Genomic DNA, 22,654 nt, shown 5'->3' with positions numbered 1-22,654 from the left:
CCCATTTAAACTTCCATTCAATTCCATGACTCATTTGACATTCACTCTTCATTACTTCACTAAAATAGCTCTCAACACTTTTCATTACTACCTTATAGTCTTTTGTTGGGTATGCAACATAATTGAACGACAAGATAACCTGGACTTGTTACCTTTGAATATATGTATCCTGATTTATTGATGTCACCCCATTAAAAAAAATAAAATTATTAAAAAAAAAAAAAAAAAAGTTGATCACTTTTTAAAACAATCTTCAATGTGAATAGGCTATTTAGTGTTAGTCTCTCTCTCTCTTATATCACACTATAATCCCCTTAATAAAATTTATCACAATTAACTATGTATCTGTTTATAACTGTATTAATATAACTACTCCATGAAAGAACACATTCGTTTAATAGCTTAGCAGGTGTCGGGGATGAAAAATATTCTCAGTATATGTTGCTGAAAGAATAAATTGACTCATCTCATATCAAACATAGGAACTTATACTACTAGCCCCCAGAGATTAGAAATAGATATAGACCAAATTATTGCTTTAAATCTTCAATGTTTCTTAACAATCTTGTAATACTTAAGCATTATCCAAAAAACTTTAGATGTACTGAAAATCATTTTACTTCTCATTAGTTTAAATAATTGAAAAAAAAGTGTTATCCAATTAACAATTTTATAAAACTTCAGTAGGAAGAAAAAAATTTGGTTTTCTATAAAAATGAGCATTTACCTGAGGAAGTGACTCCCATCTGAGGGATGAGCTGCTCCTCCCTGCAATTTTCACGACCAGGAACTAATCTCTGATATCTTGATGGATGAGGATTACCATCAACATCAACCAAAAAAGGTGGAGGCATGAGATGAGGTGCTTGCTGAGTCTGTTCATCTAACACAAAATTGTTGGCATCACGAATAAGGGGCCGATAATCACTATGAAAGAACATCTGATCTGCTATCTGTGAAAGTAAAATATCATAAAAGATTGCAAAAACAAAAATTTATCACTACAAATTTCTACAAGAAGGCAAACATTTTAACATAAATCACGATATTGAGCAACATTATAAAAGAATATTCTTTTCTTGAATTAATTGTAAATAAATCTTCATTTTCTACATTAAATTTTATGACCAGAAGAGTAGCTGCTTTGAATTTCCCCTGGAACAAGAGATTATACACATAAAAAATAGGTTATATAATCTCAAATTACATGATAAAATCAAATCTAGGCATAAATCACCCAGTGGTGTTATTACTTACACAGAGCCACCACAGTCATGTTATTTTTTAGCATTTTGCAGAGCAAAATCATTTAATGAATTTATTCTTTGAATTAAACTCTTTAATGATATCACTTATATAATTTAAGAAAATCATTAAGTATATAGTAAACATGGCTCATATTAATATAAAAATTTAACAATCCAATTTTCCAAGAGTTAATAAAAATTTTTCTGAAATGTGAGATATAAAATTATTAATATGAACTCATCTATAACTTCAAAATTTTATTGGTTAACTTGGAATTTCTTAAACCATGAGCTATGCCATTTTTTGTACCACTCTAATGTAAATAATTTAAGTCTTTTAGTCACTAATCATAGCCTTTAACATTTAAAACATTAACTACCATCAGTATACCATACCTTTTTTGGGACCCACAGGAAAGCCACAGATTTGTACCCAGATAAATGCATGTTATCCATATAAATAAAATATTTTACATAATTTCAGAATCCCTTTATATATACTGCCCATTCTCCACTTGTATGCTCCAATGCAATCTGGATTCTTATAGCAAGCTGATTAAATATAAAATTATTCCTTCTAAAATATACAGATATTAATACTTATTTAAATAAGACCTAATTATCTAATGCCTATTATAGAAGAGATATTTAAACATTGCTGTCTTCACCCTCCTCTCCAAAACATGTCTGCAGACTATTTGAAATATGATTCCTCTATATGTAGAAATAGTCTTCAAATATACTAAAAGCATAAAAAATTCTCACCCATGCTCCCCTCCAAAATACAACAAATAAACATCCAGAGATTTAAAAAATAATAAGGAGAAGATATCTTCTCATTATACACTACCTTGTCATATTTGCTACTGGAGCCAAAGCCAAAAATTAAAAGATGTCCATGAGAGTCTGTACATGCAAAATGCTGACCATCAGGAGAGCATTTGCAGTCAAATACTGCACCATGTCCTTGGCCTTCAATCTGAAATGTATTTAACCAGCAATCAGAAAATTGCCATTAAAAATAAAGAACCGGTCACTATTGTTACTAGAATTTTATGATGATATAAGCATACATCCTAATGAAGTGAAGAAGTTTAACAACAAAACAGTAACAAAATTTGTGAATATTGACAAAAAGTGCCAGATTAATAGCTTTAAAAACAAATTAATAAAAAAACAAATTGTTCTATTTATCCATAGACCAGAAACAATTCAGGAAATAAAACATCAGTCTCCCCCACCCATAGCATTCTGCTTCATGTCTTTAACCCAGATTTAAAATATAATTGCACCTTACATTCCATTCATTTCCATTTAATCAAGCCCTTTTGGCAAAGGCTGACAATGTGTAGTAACTGTAGCTTTTTATTTTTATTTTTTGGGTAACTGTTGGATATAGTAGCCAGAGATCACTGCTCACAAGACACTTTTTTTGCCTGTTAGTAATAAATTCCCTTGATGGTCTGACTCATATTTTAAATGGTGAATTTCAAAGGTTAAAGAAAAGGTTTTTTTTACCTGATAACTGTTTTCTGTTTTCCAGTTCCATTAATCCAGAACGAATGGGTTTCTCCCTGCAACCTGTCAATCAAACAGAGGTGGCCAATCACCACTCTGAATTTTTTTGCTCTCATTGCTTCTTCAGACTATGTTCCAGTTGAAAACTTCATTAGCAGTGTTCTGAAAGAGGTAAAAATTCTACCCTATCTAAAGCACATCTAGGGACTGAATTTCAGAAAAAAATTAAAATAGGGAGTTAACTCCCTAACAAATAACAACTAAGGATGATTTTAAACAAATGCGACTGGATTTCTGGATTAGCAGAATCGGAACACACACACATTATCAGGTAAGAAATACCTCCTCTCTGTTCCGGTATCCACTGATCTAGAACAAATTGAATTTTATTAGTAATATCCCAATATCCCAGGAAATGCTTGGAAAAAAGAGAAGTGGTAATTTTCTTTCTTTATTGTTAAAAATATGCCATAAAGATGAATGTGCACTTCACCAAATCCAGAAGTGAAAATCAAATTTAGAAGAATAACTGATTTCTCAAGAAAAGTTTATTTACATTTTGGTCAAAAGAGAAAACATCACTTTAAAAGGGTTCTCCTTAATACATTTAGATACCACAAATGGAATTGCCTCACAAAAAGAAAGCAAATAAATAAATAAATAAATAAATACATGACAACTATTTTCTCCTTTAGCTTGCTGAAAAGAAAGAATGAGCCTACTGGTGTTCATTAGTGATAATAATGGAAGAGAAGAATACCTTTCCTGAAAATTTAACCATATGAAAGAAAATTTGTGAATTTATCTAATGGCCACTATACTTGAAGATTTACCGTAAAAGCAAGAAAATGAATCCTAAGTGAAACGCAATCAAGGAAGTTGGAGGGTAAGACAGCAGAAGAAGGAAACATATCCAAGTCCTTTAAGACTATTCAAAAATGATAAAGAACAACTGTTTCTCCAGAGTAATATAAAGGCACTGGTAGCTATAAAACTTACTATTTGCCAAAATTGAAAGATTACAAGTAGAAATGTTAGAATTCAAGTCTCTATTTTTATGTTTTCCAGGCAAATAAAAATTTAAATGAACTGTTATAAATAAATAACTGCATCTACAAAGTTTACCTCTAAATAGAATTCTACATGAAACATTCAAGATAAAAAAATCAAAACTGCCTTGGCTATTTGTTGCTAAATGTTTTATTATTTATCTTAGTTCACTAACTTTTAAAAAAAGAGAAAACAAAAAAACAACTACATTATAAATACACTCTGACAAAATAAATGCTTCCAGTACTGTAATATTATTTTAAGTCTAAAATTACAATTCTAAGGATAGAGAATTGAGAAAGAGATCTGAAAGAAGTCTGGCTGAGCAATGCCAAAGGACATCTGACAGACATTCATAAACATGGTATCCAGTTTGGGTTTTTTTTTGGCAGGGTGTTCTGATATGAGAATTAACTCCATCCTCATGCTATCTACCAATATTGCCACATTTACAGTTAGCAGATCTCTTTACAAAATATCTGGGAGACATGTAACTTTAAAAGCTCTAAAGAAGCAAAGAAAAAAATAGCAATCCTATTGAAGATCACTACAATTCCTATGTAACACATGCCATAGCGAAGATGGCAGGATGGTAGCAATTTTCTTTGTATAAGGCATCTGCTTAAATTCAAAATGACTTTTATATAGGAAAAATGAAAGTATATTTCAATAAAATCAGAAAATAGGAAAAATACATTAAAATGTATTTGGTTTAACTTTATTCATTATAGAAGGCATTAAAATAATCTGTATTACTCATGAACCAATCAGAAAAAATGCCATGACCTTATTAATTAAAATGACAAATTTATCTTTGGTAATGGCTCCTTAGACAATCAACACCCAAAACTAAATATTGCAGACAAGGCTTTTCAGGGATACAAAACAGGAAAATATTTTACTTTCCCTATATATTAAATATACTCTGCTGTTATTATTTATGCTATAGTTCGCTAAGTGAACCAAAAAAAGTTGAATATTTCTCAAAAAGAATTTCATCTTCTTATACCAGGGTCAAAGTATTGTAAGAATTTTCAAAAAAAAAAAATGTAATGTACTGATTGAACATGTATGTGTAACTATGTGTAATAGATATCCTATCTATCTATATTAATGTTAAGACTATCATTAAGTTAAATATACTGCTTAACAAGCATAGAAATCACTATAAATTTAATATTGTATATATCAGGGGTCTCAAACTCGCGGCCCGCCCACCAATTTTGTGCGGCCCACAGACTAATCAAACTTCGTGGATTATTAGTCTGCGGGCCAGTCTGCGGCCGCACAAAATTGGTGGGCGGGCCGTGAGTTTGAGACCCCTGGATTTAATGCTAGTAGTATTGCAGCTTTAGCAAATTTAAAAAAAGAAATTTTGAAAATAACTAAATTATAGATGAATTATTCCTCTAATAAAATCAAGTATGTTTGCTAAACACTAAGATAGAAATAAAAACCACCTAATAAAACTCATACACATTAAACCAGAATAAAAGCTGAGAAAACACAAAAGACAGTATTTATGAATCAGTGCAAAAATTTCAAGAATAGGAGTTAAATGAAAATATAAAAATATATTAAGCAATTATTATAAAGAAGTTAGTGTTTCATTTTTTGTTTTTGTTTTTAAAGCAAAAGATGAAAGAACCAGATAGGTTAAAATAATGACTTCTTGTGTAAGAAAATTCTCACACTAAAGAATGTTGAAAATATAACCAAGAAATGATAATGACAGAATTGTCATATTTAAGAAGAATATTAGTACCTCTTCAAGGCAGAATAATATCCACAACTTCCTATATAATTTTTTTAAGTGAAAAGATAATTAATTAAAGGAGAATGAGGCTTACGACCCAAGAGACCTTTCCTCTATTAATGAGCAAATCACCTAGTTTCTATGTGAAATAACAGGAATAAGTTAAATGATCATTAGAGTCCGATCCAGTTCTAAAATCTTTACATCTGATATTTAGGAAGGCTTTTTGGAAGAACTGGACTATTCTGGAAGTAAGGCATGCTAAAAGCACTAGAAAAAAGACTAAATTATATGGTCCAAATTATATCAATCATGAAGAAACAGATACAGCTCAATACAGGAAGAATGTACTCCTAAAGGAGTAGAATACAAATCAGGAAGGTGAAAAATGAGAGCTTTCATCCTGTTATGGAATTATTCTAAATTGATGATCAGTGTCAATTTTTTTTTTTTTGGTCTCATTCATATTTTTAAATATACCACTGACTACAAGGTAGCACCTTACCTAGAAAATACAATTTAAAATTATGAGTCATTTAAAATACCCTAATAATTTTATGCGGTAGACTCAGAAAGTCCTTCTCTTTATATAAAGAACCTGTAGTTTATCAACACAGGGGAAAATAAATTAAGAATGTACACTAGATACTGGAGACAGTCATTGTCATACCTATGATTAAAATGCTAAGACAACCATCTAATCATTACAATAGTTACAGTGTAAATAAAGAATATTTAAGGGGAGCTATCTCCACTTCAATAGTCCAGGTATCATCAAACTACTTTAAAGTATCACTGCTAAATGAATCTTTCCTTTAATATTGAAAATTCTTTATAGTAACATTATTACATACTAATTAAGTATAGCTATTTAAAATAAGTGGTGCCAAGATAAATAAATTTACCTAAAAAAGGAAACTCCTGTAAGTGGCTTGATAAAACCACTAGGCTATATAAATGATTTTGAATTATCAGCTCTAATTTTCATAAAAAATATATTACCAAAATAAATGACTCATCTTCAAATTTAACAGCATTTTTGTTTACCATATTCTGATTTCTCTGAGAGCCCCAATACTATTAAGCAAGTCCTCCTTAAACTCTATTCTCTTCCTTTGGTCTCTCTGACATGGTGTCTTACACTCTAGAGCAGGGGTCTCAAACTTGCTGCCCGCCGAACAATTTTGTGCAGCCCGCAGACTAATCCACGAAGTTCAAAATATTTTGGATAAAATTAAGTAAGTCTAGGGGCCTACTTGTATTTTTCATTTCTCTAGCATCCTAGCTAGATATTAGCTTAGTTAACAGCAGTTGTGATGCGAACTACAGTTTCTGGTCGTTTTGTGACACTGAGTAAACTGCATGTACGATTGTGCTTGTTGTACTGATTTTTTTTTTGTTTTCAACTGCAGTGAGAAAAGCGTTGCGTAACAGTTGCCTTTTGTAGACCTAGTGCGGCCCGCCGAATGGCTGTGATCTTGCTCTGCGGCCCATATGCTGAGTTGAGTTTGTGACCCCTGCTCTAGAGAGTGTGATCTCTTCGACATCCTGCTAAATATGACTATTTCTAACACTTTAGTTTTAAGACCTCTACATTGCCACAATGAGGTAAACACTATTCTACATGGAAGACTAACATTTCTTGCTCTTTACTCCTAGCCTATGTATTTTATCTCCAAGTGCTTGCTGGCCATTCCCACATAGACAGTCCAATAATACTATGTCAAATAACCTTATAAAAATAAACTTAGAAATTAGTTTTTCTTCACATCTTTCATATTTCCATTAATATCAATGTTATCAAAATCACTTAGGCTTAATACGCTCAAAAAATTTATTAAGTCTATCAATCTCCAGCCCTAGTCCTTCTAGCAGTCACAAAACACCAAGTCCTGTATATTTCTATTTCTTTCTTTCACAAACTTCCTACTACCTAGTCATATAATTTTTCGTTATGTTTTCACTAATGACAGTAGTCCCTCCTCCCACCACAACCTGAAATGTTATCTAATTTCATACCTGAAATACTACTACTGGTTTTCAAATTATTTTTAAGTTTCCGGAATATAAATATAACTTACCAAAAATCCCCACTATAATAATTATTCTTTATGCTCACACATACACAAAAAAATGAAGCTATCAAACAATCTGCCTCAATGTCACACTTTTTATTTTTAAGCCATTTTTCAAAATCTATTCCAGACAAATTTTGTAACCTGCTGCTCTATTTCTAACTTGGTTACTTATTATACTCCTTTTATTTATAAAATTACCTCTTCTAATGATTCGATTCTTATTTATCTTTCAAGGCATAGTTTAGTTTAAATTCTTCCCCCTTTTCTCATATGCAGGCTACCATTTCAAACAATTTATCAAAACATTTTAGGTATGTTTTATCTCCCTGATTTAACTGCATGCTGGCTAAAAACAAGTACCATGTTTTAGGCTTCCTTATGGTCTCCATATTTTGTGCTCATAAATAAAACAGCACTTTAATATTCCCCAATCAAAATGTCTTCACCTGTGTGTTTACATTATGCATAATTTAAATACTTTCCCTTATAACTACCATATCTCAAACATCCTTGTGGCATCACCTCATAGACCATGTCAAAAATTACAACATAAACATAATTACCCAAATATAGTGTGATAAGCTAGAGACAATTTCTAGAGACAATCTCACAATTCATGGCAACAAATTTTAAGGCAGGATACTAAGATATAGATGAGAATGAGAAAGAATCTAAAGAACCCCAGAAACCTGAAGGGCAGTAGCAATAACTAAAGTTTATAATTGTAAGACTGAAGGCAATTCCTTACCCAGAAAGACTGAAACAAAGACTGGAAGCATCAAAGAATCCTTCTAATAGAATGCTGATAGGACATCTTGTTGGTTGATGACAGATAGGTAATGGAATAGGAAGGAAGAAAGGAAGAAAGAAAGAAAAGGAAACGAAGGAAGGAGGGAAGGAGGGGAGGAAGGAACGAAGGAAGGAAGGGAAGGAGGGAGGGAGAGAAAGAGAGACCTTAAAATCTAGATTCACAAGAGAATACGACATACCTATTTTAAGCTTTTCATTATCCCTTTCCTAGTTATATACAGCTACAATTGTTGTTAACTGAAACATGTTAATGTCAGAAGTATGCAAATGCCAAAATTCTGAGTGGTGGATTGGCAGCCTCTGTTCGTTTGGAACGTTGCAAGGAGAAATTTATTCTGGATTAGTGGACACTGGAACATTTTTTATTTTTAAATCTCAAGTAAAAGAAAGGTTAACAATTATAAAAATAAGGAAAATAAATAAATAAAACTTATTTGGAATTTACCCATACAACAAGAAAAATAAAGCAAAAATCAAATTCAGTAAAATTGCCTTCTAGCAAGACACATTGTACTCTTCACTTAAAATCAGAACCAGACAAAAGGCAACCAGAAAAGAGCTTTGAATAACATGACAGAAACAGACATGTATGTGAGAGAGAGAGAGAGAGTCACAGAAACAGCTAGAATAATAGCTACAGAAAGAGAGAAGAAAAGATAAAGCAAAAGCATCAGACACAGGAGATAAACTAATAAGGAATCTACAAATTCCACTCCAAAAGTCTTTTATTTACCTATCTAATAAATCACCTAGTACTAAGATATTTAAATGTCTCTTTTCCTGTCTTTTCAAATAAATTTAATATTTATTTAAACTTGTAGTTAAAACTTAGCTGTACTATGACAATTTAAGAGAAAAAGGGCTAAAAAACAACTTTGTAAACTTAGAAACATATATGGTGATACAAACTTCTAAACTTGCCTGCCTCTTACAGGGGATGAAAATATGACAAAAGCCCTCAACTTCAGTAGAGAATTTGCTCCCACTTTCAAGTTATCTCTGGGAATAATCTATTTGCCTCTCATTAACTGAGTTTAGAGCCTTTAAACAAGAGTTTAGAACTCTCGTCAAAACAAAGCTATACCTATGTTTACCTCCCGACACTATCAAACAACAATATATGGACTTGCTAAACTATACCTGAACAGTTAAGAATATTCTTAAGATACACCATCTGCCTTCAATAAAATATCTAAATGTACTTTACTTTTACCCTGGATAACAAGTATATAAGGAATGTTCAGCTGGTAACATGAATAATTTCCATTTTTAAGAATGTAGATAAGTAAAACTTAAGGCCTAGAATTTAGGTTTTTCAAAAAAGATAAATTTGTCTTATGTTCATAATATTCTTGACAATATTTTCTTTAGCTTCATTCTTTAGTTCATTAAGAAAAAAAGGTTCAAAGTTTCTACCTTATATTATGCTTTTTCAACAAATGCTTTAAAAAGTTTAAGATTCTTTCATTTTTAGTTAAAGATGAGACAACAAGTCGGAAAGGGAGTGCAATGAATTTATATTGTCTATTCCTTTTCATAGCCAATTGTAACTTGTCAGACACTTTCAGGTAACAAAAAAACCCAACATCCACAACCAACTTCTTTGATTATTCAGATCCTCCATTAAGAACAAAGCTAGCAATAAAAATAATAAAATTGAATCCATCACTTTTTATAGACAATAACACTAGCAAGTTGAGAATCTACTTTAAGATATAGAAATAAAATAAATTAGGAAATTATGTAAGCATACAAGGAACTGAATATCTTTATCTCAATTCTCAATCTCAAATCTTGTTTAAAAATTTGGATGATCCTAAAATAAAGTATAAGATTTCTCCCCCCCCCCCGAAGTTGGAATCAGGGAGGTAGTCAGACAAGACTCCCGCATGTGCCCGACCGGGATCCACCCAGCACGCCCACCAGGGGGCGATGCTCTGCCTATCTGGGGTGTTGCTCTGTTGCAACCAGAGCCATTCTAGCGCCTGAGGCAGAGGCCACAGAGCCATCCTCAGCGCCCAGGCCAACTTTGCTCCAATGGAGCCTTGGCTGTGGGAGGGGAAGAGAGAGACAGAGAGGAAGGAGAGGGGGAGGGGTGGAGAAGCAGATGGGCATTTCTCCTGTGTGCCTTGGTCGGGAATTGAACCCAGGACTCCTGCACGCCAGGCCGACGCTCTACCACTGAGCCAACCGGCCAGGGCCAAGTATAAGATTTTTAAAAGTGTTGTCAGGGATTGCTGCAGAAATAAAAAGAAATTAGAATATTTATCTGAGTCAATATCAGTTCAATATTAAAATATAAGGGCAAAATATTTAAAATTTATTAAGTGTATTAATAAATTTATTTAAATATAATTACTATATATCAAATATAGACATTTAAAAATTTAACTTTTTACCTTTAAAAGGCTTTCTGATGATATAGGATTTTTTACTACTTCTAGAATTTCAAAAAACAATTTTTATTTCTATAACAAATAAAAAAGTACAATGTAATACTGATTAATACAAAATAAGCATTACATGACTTCATTACCTTTTACAAAGGTATAAATTTCCTTTTTCTTTCTTTCTTTTTTTTTTTTTGGTATTTTTCTGAAGTGAGAAGCGGGGAGACAGAGAGACAGACTCCCCGCATGTGCCGGACCGGGATCCACCAGGCAAGCCCAAGAGGGGGCGATGCTTTCCCCATCTGGGGCATTGCTCCATTGCAGCTGGAGCCATTCTAGCACCTGAGGCAGAGGCCATGGAGCCATCTTCAGCGTCTGGGCCAACTTTGCTCCAATGGAGCCCTGGCTGCAGGAGAGGAAGTGAGAGAGGAGAGGGGAAAGGGTAGAGAGGCAGATGGGCACCATTCCTGTGTACCCTGGCTGGGAATCAAACCTGGGATTTCCACAAGCCAGACTGACACTCTACCACTGAGCAAACCAGCCAGGGCCTAAAGATACAAATTTCTTTCTTTTTTTTTATGCCAGAGAGAGACAGAGAGGGACAGACAGGCAGGTGGGGAGAGAGATGAGAAGCATCAATTCTTTGTTGTGGCACCTTAGTTGTTCATTGATTGCTTTTTCATATGTGCCTTGACATGGGGGGGGGGCAGGGGGGTGCTGCAGGGTGGCTACAGCAGACTGGGTTACCCCTTGCTCAAGCTAGCGACCCCGTGCTGAAGCTGGTGAGTCTTGCTCAAACCAGATGAGCCACGCTCAAGCCGGCAACCTCAAGGTTTTGAACCTGGGTCCTCTGCGTCCCAGTCCAATGCTCCATCCACTGCACCACTGCTTGGTCAGGTAGGTATAAATTTCAAATGGAAAATACAAATTTCATTTCAAACTATACTTGATAAAAACTTGTATTTTTAAAAATTTGTATAAAACATTTTTGCTCTTTTAAAGGCACAATTTACATTCCTTATTTTTTGGCTGAATGTTTATTGGTGAATTTATTTATTCATGTTATAAATTTGATTTTAAAACTCACACAAAATATTATCAATTTTAACACTTTATTTAAACTTTCACAGTAACTAGTCCCTCTCTACACAAGGCACAAAAAAATATTTACTAACTTGAATTTGTGATTACTAGTACAATTTAATGTCAGGGATTGAATCTGAACTAGATCAATTTTTACAGTATTTTAGTAACACCAAAGCTTACTTATTAGCTACAGAAAGCTAAATAGTTATAACTACAGCCAAAATTCAACACTCAGGATAATGGGCAGTAAACACAAGTTTCTATTCCTCCTTCAAATTGTTTTTATACTCCTAATGGCAATGCTAGATGCTTTATCTTCCATCTACCCATAGATAAAACAAACAATGGGGAAATAAAGAGAAAAGAGCAAAAACTAGAGCACTTAAACAACAAAATTCAGAGACTGCAGAAAAATCGTCAAGCTAAATTGTATCTCAAAAGACTTACTTATAGTTAATATCATCATGAAAACATTTTCCACTGCACATATCAGTTAACTGGCTAGAGATGAAAGTTAGCTGTGTGTGCAGTAACTACATACAAACTAGCGTTAGCGTTAAGAGCACATTAACAAAGAACAGAAAGCCATGGGTTTAAATCCCAAGTACTCATATTAGTAGCTGTATGACCTACTGGACCTGGGAAAAGCATTTATCTCTGTATAGTTTCTCTACTCGCTGTAACAGTAATAATAAAATCTACCCCTATTACAAGATCTTCCAAAGACCCAAATGAGGTAATACGTAGAAGTACTTTGGAAACGTTAAAATCATTCAAAAAAATCAGAGTATCTTTAGGTTAATAAGATGAAGAGTTGCTCATTTTCTGTATTGTTAAATGCAGAATAAATTTTTAATCCTTTTTAGTTTATTTTTCTCACAGTTTGAAGCGTCTATGGTCACTAAACAATTCTACTTATTATATAAATTTGTTTCTTCTGCCATTTAAAGGCTTTTTACCTTATTCAAAAACAGGGAAAATATCCTTATCTAAAACACTTATTAGTCAATAAATAATTTTTAAGGCAGTAATGTAACTAACCCCTTAGCTAATTTCAAAGAGTAGACAATATAGTATAGGAGATTTCTACTTCTGATTTTTTCACTAATTTCTCATAGTCTAAGAGTTAATCACTTTAATCTCAAGGTGCTACAATTTTTCTATCTACTAATAAATTGAAATATTAGTGGGATCGACTTACCTGATAAATGATTTACATTTATAACAAAGGTCAAAGCAGTATTCAAGTATGAGAAAATTCTCCCTCTAAACACTCTACTAATATATCAATATCCTTTGAAAATATAAAATTACTAATGTCACTTATGTGTAGACGACAAATTGTTTTCTTTTGAAACTATAAAGACAAACTGCGAAATGACCAATTTCCTTATTCAGCCAAGATGTCCCAAAAAGAAGCAAATGAGAAACACAGGATAGAAAAGGTGCTAAAATCTTTCTTTTACCAGCATATTTAAGGATTTGCTTTTTAAAAAAATCTCCTCTGTATATATCACTAAGGAAATCCATCCATCTCTAACAATTGTACCTCAAATAATTTGACAAATCTTCTTTCTTACCTAATTGTACACTAAGGCATATAAAGACAGCTACATTAATTCCTTCATTAATAATGCCTTTTTATCTTCTGTTTATGCGTCCCTCAAATTGTTTCTATTAACAAAATCTTACTATGTAGAAGTAATTTTACTATAATTATCAGTCGTATATATCATTTTCATAGAATTTTTTCACAAACTATTATTTTTCACGAGACTGGTTTGTGAAACAATTATTTTTGCACAATCTAATTCTGACCATACAATTAATTGTACTGTTTTATGATTTATTACCAAAGATTTCAATCCTTAACTTTTAAAAATATCTAAATTTACTAAAATAGTAAAAACACAATTTTCTGTTTGCATTTTTTTGTTGAAAGGTATCACTGATATATAGGAAGTAGAAAAAGGTAACTAAGCAGTAGCATTTAAGGGCATTTCATACAGTGGTTGAAGAGGAATGGAAATACTACAAAATAAGGTTTATGTAATATTAAACCACTGCAATTCAAATACTCAGCAAAAAAACCTCTAAAAATCTATATAAGCAGCAAAATATGAAGGAAACAGTGCTTAATCACAAATGACTATCTAACATACTATACTTCAACTTTATAAAAAGCAAGGCTTCCTGATTCTTTTTCTTTAATTTTTAAATTGGGTAAATTAAATTCTATTGTACTACAGGACTACTGAAGAAATATAATAATAATATATTTATTTACAATTTCTTCTTGTAATTTGCCAAATTTTAGGCTTACATATATATGTGTGTATGTGTGTATATATCTTCATATTTGTTTGTTTCATTGTTAGAACTACTATAAAAACTAGCTTAGTTATCACAATATTCATGTATTGTAATATACACAATTTTTCCTTACAGAAAACTGTAGAATAAGCAACTTTTCGAAACTCAAAGTCAAAATAATGTCTGAACACATTCTTAAATGGATTTCCTTTGTGATATGCAGAGTACCTTGGTCAAGAAGTTCCCAACTCTTTTAATAGCTATAAATAGACTGATAATTACCATATTGAAATAAGATCGAATTTTTACTCCTCTTGCCAGATCCCAGACTATCACGTTTCCATCATGACCAGCAGAAAAGAGAACTCTTGGATCAAATGGGTGTGGCTCAAGAACAAATACTTCATCTTCATGACCCTGAAATATTTTTGAAGTAGCAAAAAATTATAAATATTTCAAAAAGGAAATTCAAACTCCAATATGGGAACATTTCGAGAAACTGAGTTTTAAGAATTACTGAGAGTGGCAAAAATCTTCACTTTTATCAATGACTAATAATGAAGCTCAGCTAATATCATGTCAAAGGTTTTGCTATCATTTGGTAAAACCTAAGACTACAACTGATGCAGCCTTAAATACAAAATAACAGCAAGTATCCATATTTCTAAGCTAAACTCGTTTAACTGCATTTTAAAATTATTTCCAATCTCTGGCCAAGACGTGTTACCCATCTAGCAAGTTAATAGATTTTAGCTAACATAAAACACTTCATTCCTCAATAAAAATATTCCATTCTACAATCAATTATACCAAATAAAAATTTATCTTTTTTCTCACCATCAGGACATGAATTAGTTGACCGGTATAAGAATTCCAAACTTTCAGAGTCATATTATTAACTGCAGTTATAACTGAATTGTCATGTCGATCCCACGCTACCATAGTTACTTTCATCTTTGTGATTTTATCTTCTATTCCTTGAAGGTTTTGGCTGAAAGTGATGGAGGCAGTATTTGTTTACACTGACATTATGACCAGTATGACAAAACCTAAATGTATTTTCATATAATTTATATTTATTAATAGAATTATCACATAACACTTAAGAATAGTTTGAAAATACATACATAGTATATGGCAAAAATCATTGCATTGAGTCAGCAAACCCAGGATTCCACAGCACTCCTAAGCCCTTAAAAATATCTGGACTCAGGAACTCTGTGTTATGTTGCTCTCCATCTTTTACTGTTAATGTCAAACTCTACTAACTGCTTTGCTTTCCCGTACATCTGACACTACTATACACAAATACGAACAGGAAAAAAATGATAAAATACTAAGACCAAAATAACAGTTAAAAGGCATAATATAATTTCTTTAGTCTGGAAAAAAACATTGGATATACCACATCATCCCTGTGACAGATGGAACATTATAATAAGTCTTGCTTTTAATAAACTAGTGAAACTTACAACTATTCTTACAGTACTAGCTTCGTCTTAACAAAACTGACTGAAAAAAATCATAAATGCAGGTCTTTTCATATTCTGCAAAAAATCATTTCATAAAATGGAAACCTTTCATCTCTAGTAGTAACTCTCATCATAAAGCAATCGCTTTTACATAGATTATGATATATATTTTTATAGACTGAGAGCCACAGCAACCTGTTATATAGCATATTTTAAATGATCTATCTATATTTACATATTATTTCAAATTTGATCTCTTACCCTGCGGGACGAGTAGCCATATCCAACAAAATGCTCTTCCATTCTCTTCGTTTAAATTGCCAAATACGTGCTGTACCATCACGACTCCCACTTACAAACCTGCATAAAAGGTGCCCCCCAAGAGAAAAATCACACAAGCTTTACCAAAATGTACTTTCAGAGTCATGTTTTCAAAAATACTCTAAAAGACAGTGATCATGTTTAATTACACAGCATTTTAATACAATAAAAATTAATCAAATATTCATTACAAATCTAAGAACTTCTGAAACAGTATATATAGGCTTTTATAGTTGTATACATACATATTGTAATATGCATGGCTAGGTCTCAAAATAATACTGAAAAAGAGTTTCAAGGCCACTGTTTGCTACCTTAGAAATAGAAATGATATTTTCCAATGGAAAAATACTGACTTTCCTCTCAATGTTACTGACCCTGACTTATTCTAATTAAGGTTCTTAGAAATACCTTTCCTTCTGTTTAAAACAAGAACATGGGAAAAATAGTTCTGCCTCAAATATTTATATTGCAATACATTTCCAATCTCCACGAAAAGTTTCCCTTTACTTTGACATGTAAAAGAAATAGGTAGGTTAGATGAAAGTACTATTAAAAGTGTCCCATCAACTAGCATTATTACAAATAAAACATAAAGATATGTTCACATGTGAAGGCTATATTCAGTATAATTGGTCATCTTTCTTTTAGGTGGTTGATTCATATACAATTCTAATTAAAACCTGATTATAAAGATAATCTTTATTTTGTATGTTTACAATTGAAATTAAATTTAAAAAAATAAACAATTATTTTACCTGTTACTAGTGTTGGAAAACTGGATACTGTCAACTTTGTCCTATATATAGACAGACAAAAAAAAGAATCCTGAAAATAACCTGTTACTCATTTAAATTGTACTCATCTAATTCTTTTCACCAGTACTTACAGTATGAAACTCCAATTCTGATATTTTCTCTGGCTGCCCTGAGCCAAAAAAATAAACCCTAATAATATGATCTGTGCTTCCTGTAGCCAGAAACATTCCACCTGAAGAATAACAGCAAACATTTATGAGAAAAACACGTCAAAATTTCTGAAAATTAGGTAATGCAATGCAAACATCACCACAATATTTACTGAATGATTAACACTTTACTCTAAAACTATTCCTATGTATCCTAACTATGTAATAGATCTAATATGAATTTAATAAAGACGTTTGCTAACACAGTTTTGACTAGGATAAATTTTTCAATTATTTATAGACGTTTTCCACTAAAAGTGATTTCACTAAGATGATGCATAATTCTATGTTAAAATTAAGTCATCTTCATTAGAAAACATGCCTTTTAACTGCTGAAATCATTCTTTTGCCCCATCTCTCATCTGCTAAAATTTTAAAAATTCTTAGGACCAATTCTTTCAGTAAGTTATCTTACAAGTTTAAAATCAAATGACCCTGATCTCCTCTGAACTCTCATTAATTTAAGACTTTGTCATACAGCACATACATTCTACTTTCCATTACAGTGATTTAGATATGTAATTTACTCTCTCCCATGTTGAAAACTTTCCTATATGGCCCGACAGACAGTGAAACAGTGGATAGAGTGTCGGACTGGGACATGGAAGACCCAGTTTCAAAACCCCGAGGTACCCGCGTTGAGCACAGGCTCATCCAGCTTGAACACGAGGTCACTGGCTTGAGCCCCAAAGTCACTGGCTTGAGCAAGAAGTCACTTGCTCTGCTGTAGCACCCCCCCCCCCAAGTCAAGGCACATATGAGAAAGCAGTCAATGAACAATAAGGTGCGACAAGAAAAATTGATGCTTCTTATCTTTCTCCCAGCCTGTCTGTCCCTATCTTTCCCTCTCCTCTCTCTCTATCTCTGTCACAAAAATAAATAAACCAGTCCTGACGTAACAGCATTCACAGTACTTTAAACACATGTATAGTGCCTATATTAATGTCATTACTAGAAGGAAACTGTCTTTAGGAAAGTAACAGTGGAAATCTAGAAATTAAAAATTAAAAATGTTCAGATAGTAAAATGGCAAAAATATTCTTATCATCAGCTTGTAGATACTGATTCTCAGGTACTACTGCTATCTACAAATACAATTGTAAAGTGAAAAGATAAAGTAAAACAGGTAAAGCAATTAAGCAAAAAAAAAAACCACCACAACAACAAGCAAAAAAACCTCACAAACAGTATGATCATTATCAGAGCAAAAGGGGGATAGGAGGTGGTAGAAGCGAGTAAAATGGTGATGGAAGGAGATTCTACTTGGGATAGTGAACAAAAGGTGTATAATACAACTGTATACCTAAAACTGATATAATTTTATTAACCAGTGTTACCCCAAGAGAGTCACGAAAAAAGAAAAAATGATAAAGTAAAACTGGAAATAAATGAGGAAAGAACTGGTACTAGGAACATTAAGTATAAAATCCATTCATGTTTCATTTTATTTCATCAATTCAATTCAAATCTGCAGATCATAATTTTTTTTAAAAGACTCTAATATCCATTCAAAATGCTGCTGCAAAACTCAAACTTTAATCTGAATGTCAGAATTGTTATACAGCTAGTTCTTAAAAAGCAAGTAAGAATTGAGCAAATTAATAAACCTGTATAATTATTAAACTTATTTTACTTAGCTATGAGAAACTTCCAAAGTCCATAAAAAATATAAAGCAAATGTCAAATACCTATCTCCCAGCAAGATAACTACTGAAAGATCTATCCTAAATAGAGTAAAATTTGAAACTATTTATTCTCACCACTAGAGCATTATTATCTTCTTATAGAAAAATATTAGTCATATAAGTATATAAACTAAACTCCAGAAAAGTTCAAATCTTTTTGATTTTCATCCCCTAGAATATGTATAAAAATATAACTTATATTACAATAGAAAATATTTTCCAAAATTTGTGTTCCACTAAAAGCTAACTTTCTATTAAAAAAAAAATCAATGGACATCTGTTTCTCAAAGTTACGTAGTCTGGGAAAGCTGAGATCACGGTGCCAGCATGGGGCAAGGGGGACAAAAACATTGAGCCCATGAGAGTACTGTAAAGTCAAGTCAGGGACCCTCATGGTATCTTTATCATAGAATGTCACATTTTCATTGCCTATGCCTTAACAAATCTATTTTCTCTAACCTATGAAAATTTTGGCATTTAATCAACAGCTATACAAATTCTTTCTCGACTTGGGAGGGACAGCAAGATGGTGATGGAATAGGTAGACATACCAACTTGCACCTCCCAGAATCAAAGTGGATTACAACTTAATTTTAAGAATCATCATCTGGAAAAACCAACTTTGGACTAAACTAAGAGGGCTCTTTAACCAAGGAACACTGAAGAAGCCACACAGAGACTGGTAGGAAAAGCGAAACGAGGAGAGGGCTGCCGAACTCTCCAGAGCGAAAGGCAGCCTGGAGAGACTCACGTGGCAAGAAGTGAGTTTAGCAGAGAGGGGAAGGTCCTGGGCCCAAGCCTGCAGCCCCAGAGCCTTTTTAAAAGAAGTGTATGGACAGTATTTAGCTGCAAAACAAGTCAAGATACTGTTTCTGAGAAAGAGACAAAATTTTCAGACCCAGGATTCTTCTTAAAGGGACTGCGCAGAAAACATCTTTCACAACCACTCACTGAGGGTTCCAGGGGACAGGGAGAGAGAGGAGAGAACCGCAGTAGCAAGAAGAGAGTGTAATCTAGGAGGCACAGGCAGAAACACATACTTTGAGGAACAGCCACCCTAACCCCTGGGCTAAATCATTCCCCAAATCTGAAGTGAGTATTTCCCCTGGAACCAGCAATCCAACAGGAAGATATAATCATTATGAATATCTATGCACCTAATGTAAGAGCACCTAAATATATAAAGCAGACTTTGATAGATATAAAGGACGAGATCAACAGCAATACCATAATAGTAGGCAACTTCAATACCTCACTAACATCACTACATAGATCCTCAAGAAAGAAAATTAACAAAAAAACAGCAGACTTAAAAGGACACACCGTAAACACACCAGCAAAGGGAAGCAGGACACCAGCCAAACAAACTCTTCCGTGGCACTCAGAGCACAGTCGCTTAGGAGGGAGCCTCCAGGAATACAGTATTGACTGCTGAGGTCTGAGCAGCAGCGCCCTCACCCACACTGCTGAGGGCTCGCCAGAGGGCGCAAGTACGCTCCCATGGGCGAAGATGGAAGCCGGCCAGGATGGCCACGACTGAGGTCCAACGTCAGCTCAGTCTCACGCAGCAGGGGCCAAATAGGAACACGAAAGTGGGCTGGCTGGCTGTCTGCCGCCTACAATACCACCCACAGAGGAAAGGTGAAAGCCTGGGAACTGCAGAGACCTGCAGCTGAGCACGGGCACACAGCCCGCTAGACCCGCAGAACCAGGGTTTAAGCCTGACTCACGAGCACAGATCCGCAGGCAGGGGCTGGGCGAAAACCAGGAAACAAACAGAGACTCGCAGCTGAGCAAGCGGTGCCGAGGCTTGCGGTCCAACATGCAAGCACAGCTCTGCCCACGGAGGTGGGGCAAAAGCCCAGAAATAGGCGGAGACCCCAGGCTGAGCAAAGGTGCTCACCCCTGCCCAAGGTGCCAAGCCTTATGGCCCATGGTGCTGTGCACAGCCCCACCAGCAGGGACGGGCGAAAACCTAGGCTTGTAGGTCCAGGCACAGGAACACAGCCCCTCCCCTGGAGGACTGGCAGAAACCACAGCAAGAGTTGAAAGCTGGCCAGACTAATGCCCATTCCCCAACCCCGGAGAGGGTGGCAAGCCTGCAGACAGACCACACCTAGGGAACACAGACACCACACCCATTGGACTCCAGTGGACACACCCTTCTTATACACAGACCAAATGAGAAGGTAGAGAAATGCAACCCAACTGAATCAAGAGAAATCCCCAGAAAGGGACTTGAATGAGTCAAATGTAAGCAAATTACCAGATGCAGAGTTTCAAATAATGATTGTTAGGATACTCAAAGATCTTAGAACAACAATAGATGGTCATAACCACCAACTAAATAAAGAGATAGCAAGTATAAAAAAGGACATTGAAATAATAGAACACAGTAAGTCAGAAATGACAAATACAATATCAGAAATAAAGACCACAATGGAAGAAATTAAAAGCAGGATGGATGAAGCTGAGGATCGCATCAGCAAGTTAGAGGACAAGATAAAGGAAGGGACGGAAGCAGAACAGTAAAAGGAAAAAGACTCAAAAAGTCTGAGGAAACTCTAAGAGACCTATGTGACAACATGAAGAGAAATAAAATCTACATCATAGGGGTTCCTGAAAAAGAAGAGAAAGAAAAAGGGATAGAGACTTTAATCAATCAAATCATACCTTAAAACTTCCCTAAATTGATGCAAGGAAGGGTCTCACAAGTTCAAGAAGCACAGAGAACTCCATTAAAGTGAAACCCAAAGAAATCTACACCAAGACACATCATAATTAAAATACAAAGCTATGTGATAAAGAGAAAATATTAAAAGCTGGCTAGAGAAAAAAAGGCTATCACCTACAAAGGAGCCCCCATAAGGATGACATCAGACATCTCAACAGCAACACTTGAGGCCAGCAGGAAATGGCAACAAATATTCAAAATAATGCAGAACAAGAGCCTATAACCGAGACTACTTTATCATGCAAGACTATCATTTAAAATTGAAGGAGAAATAAAAAGCTTCCCAAACAACAACAAAAAAATATCAAGAAACTCATTACAACCAAACAAATGCTGCAAGAAACGTTAAGGGGCCTGTTGTAAACAGATCAAAAGGGGAAAAGAATATAGCAAAACAAAAAAAAGCTATAAAGAATAAAATGGCAATAAACAACTACATATCAATAACAACCTTAAATGTAAATGGAGGAAATGATCCAATCAGAAGACATAGGGTAGCTGCATGGATAAGAAAACAAGACCCATAAATATGCTGTCTAGAAGAGACACACCATAAAACAAAGGATGCACACAGACTGAAGGTAAAAGGATGGAAAAAAATATTTCATACAAATGGAAATGAAAAAAAAGCTGGGGTAGCAATACTTATATCAGACAAAATGGACTTTAAAACAAAGGCTATAGAAAGAGACAAAGAAGGTCACTACATAATGATAAAGGGAGCAATCCAACAGGAAGATATAATCATTATGAATGTCTACGCACCTAATATAAGAGCACCTAAATATATAAAGCAGACTTTGATAGATATAAAGGGTGAGATCAACAGCAATACCATAATAATAGGTAATTTCAATACCTCACTAACACGACTACATAGATCCTCAAGAAAGAAAATTAACAAAAAAACAGCAGACTTAAAAGGACACACTACATCAACTCGAGTTAAGAGATATCTTCAGAACCTTTCACCCTAAAGCAGCAGAATATACATTCTTTTCAAGTGCTCACGGTACATTCTCTAGAATAGACCACATGGTAGGGCACAAAAGAAGTCTCAACAAATTTAAGAAGACTGAAATCATATCAAACATTTTCTCTGAGCACAGTGGCATAAAATTAGAAATCAACCACAACAGGCCCTGGCCGGTTGGCTCAGCAGTAGAGCGTCGGCCTGGCGTGCGGGGGAACCGGGTTTGATTCCCGGCCAGGGCACATAGGAGAAGC

The 22,654-nt window shown here is 34.0% G+C and overlaps 1 protein-coding gene across 2 annotated transcripts in view; it reads right to left on the bottom strand.

The window, feature by feature from the left end:
* Positions 1-22,654, bottom strand: part of PHIP (pleckstrin homology domain interacting protein) — a 168,684-nt gene that overhangs the window by 77,347 nt on the left and 68,683 nt on the right. For both annotated transcript variants that reach the window (XM_066358978.1, XM_066358977.1), the window contains exons 11-17: positions 16,931-17,031; positions 16,800-16,840; positions 15,982-16,080; positions 15,086-15,239; positions 14,531-14,665; positions 2,098-2,226; positions 728-953 (exon numbers count right to left, since the gene is read on the bottom strand). In XM_066358978.1, the coding sequence (XP_066215075.1) occupies positions 728-953; positions 2,098-2,226; positions 14,531-14,665; positions 15,086-15,239; positions 15,982-16,080; positions 16,800-16,840; positions 16,931-17,031 (885 nt within the window). The remainder of the gene's footprint in view (positions 1-727; positions 954-2,097; positions 2,227-14,530; positions 14,666-15,085; positions 15,240-15,981; positions 16,081-16,799; positions 16,841-16,930; positions 17,032-22,654) is intronic.

Source organism: Saccopteryx leptura, chromosome 1, assembly GCF_036850995.1.
Source record: "Saccopteryx leptura isolate mSacLep1 chromosome 1, mSacLep1_pri_phased_curated, whole genome shotgun sequence".
NCBI lineage: Eukaryota > Metazoa > Chordata > Mammalia > Chiroptera > Emballonuridae > Saccopteryx > Saccopteryx leptura.
The sequence above is the reverse complement of the archived record's forward strand: the minus strand, read 5'-3'. Positions and strand labels throughout refer to the sequence as shown.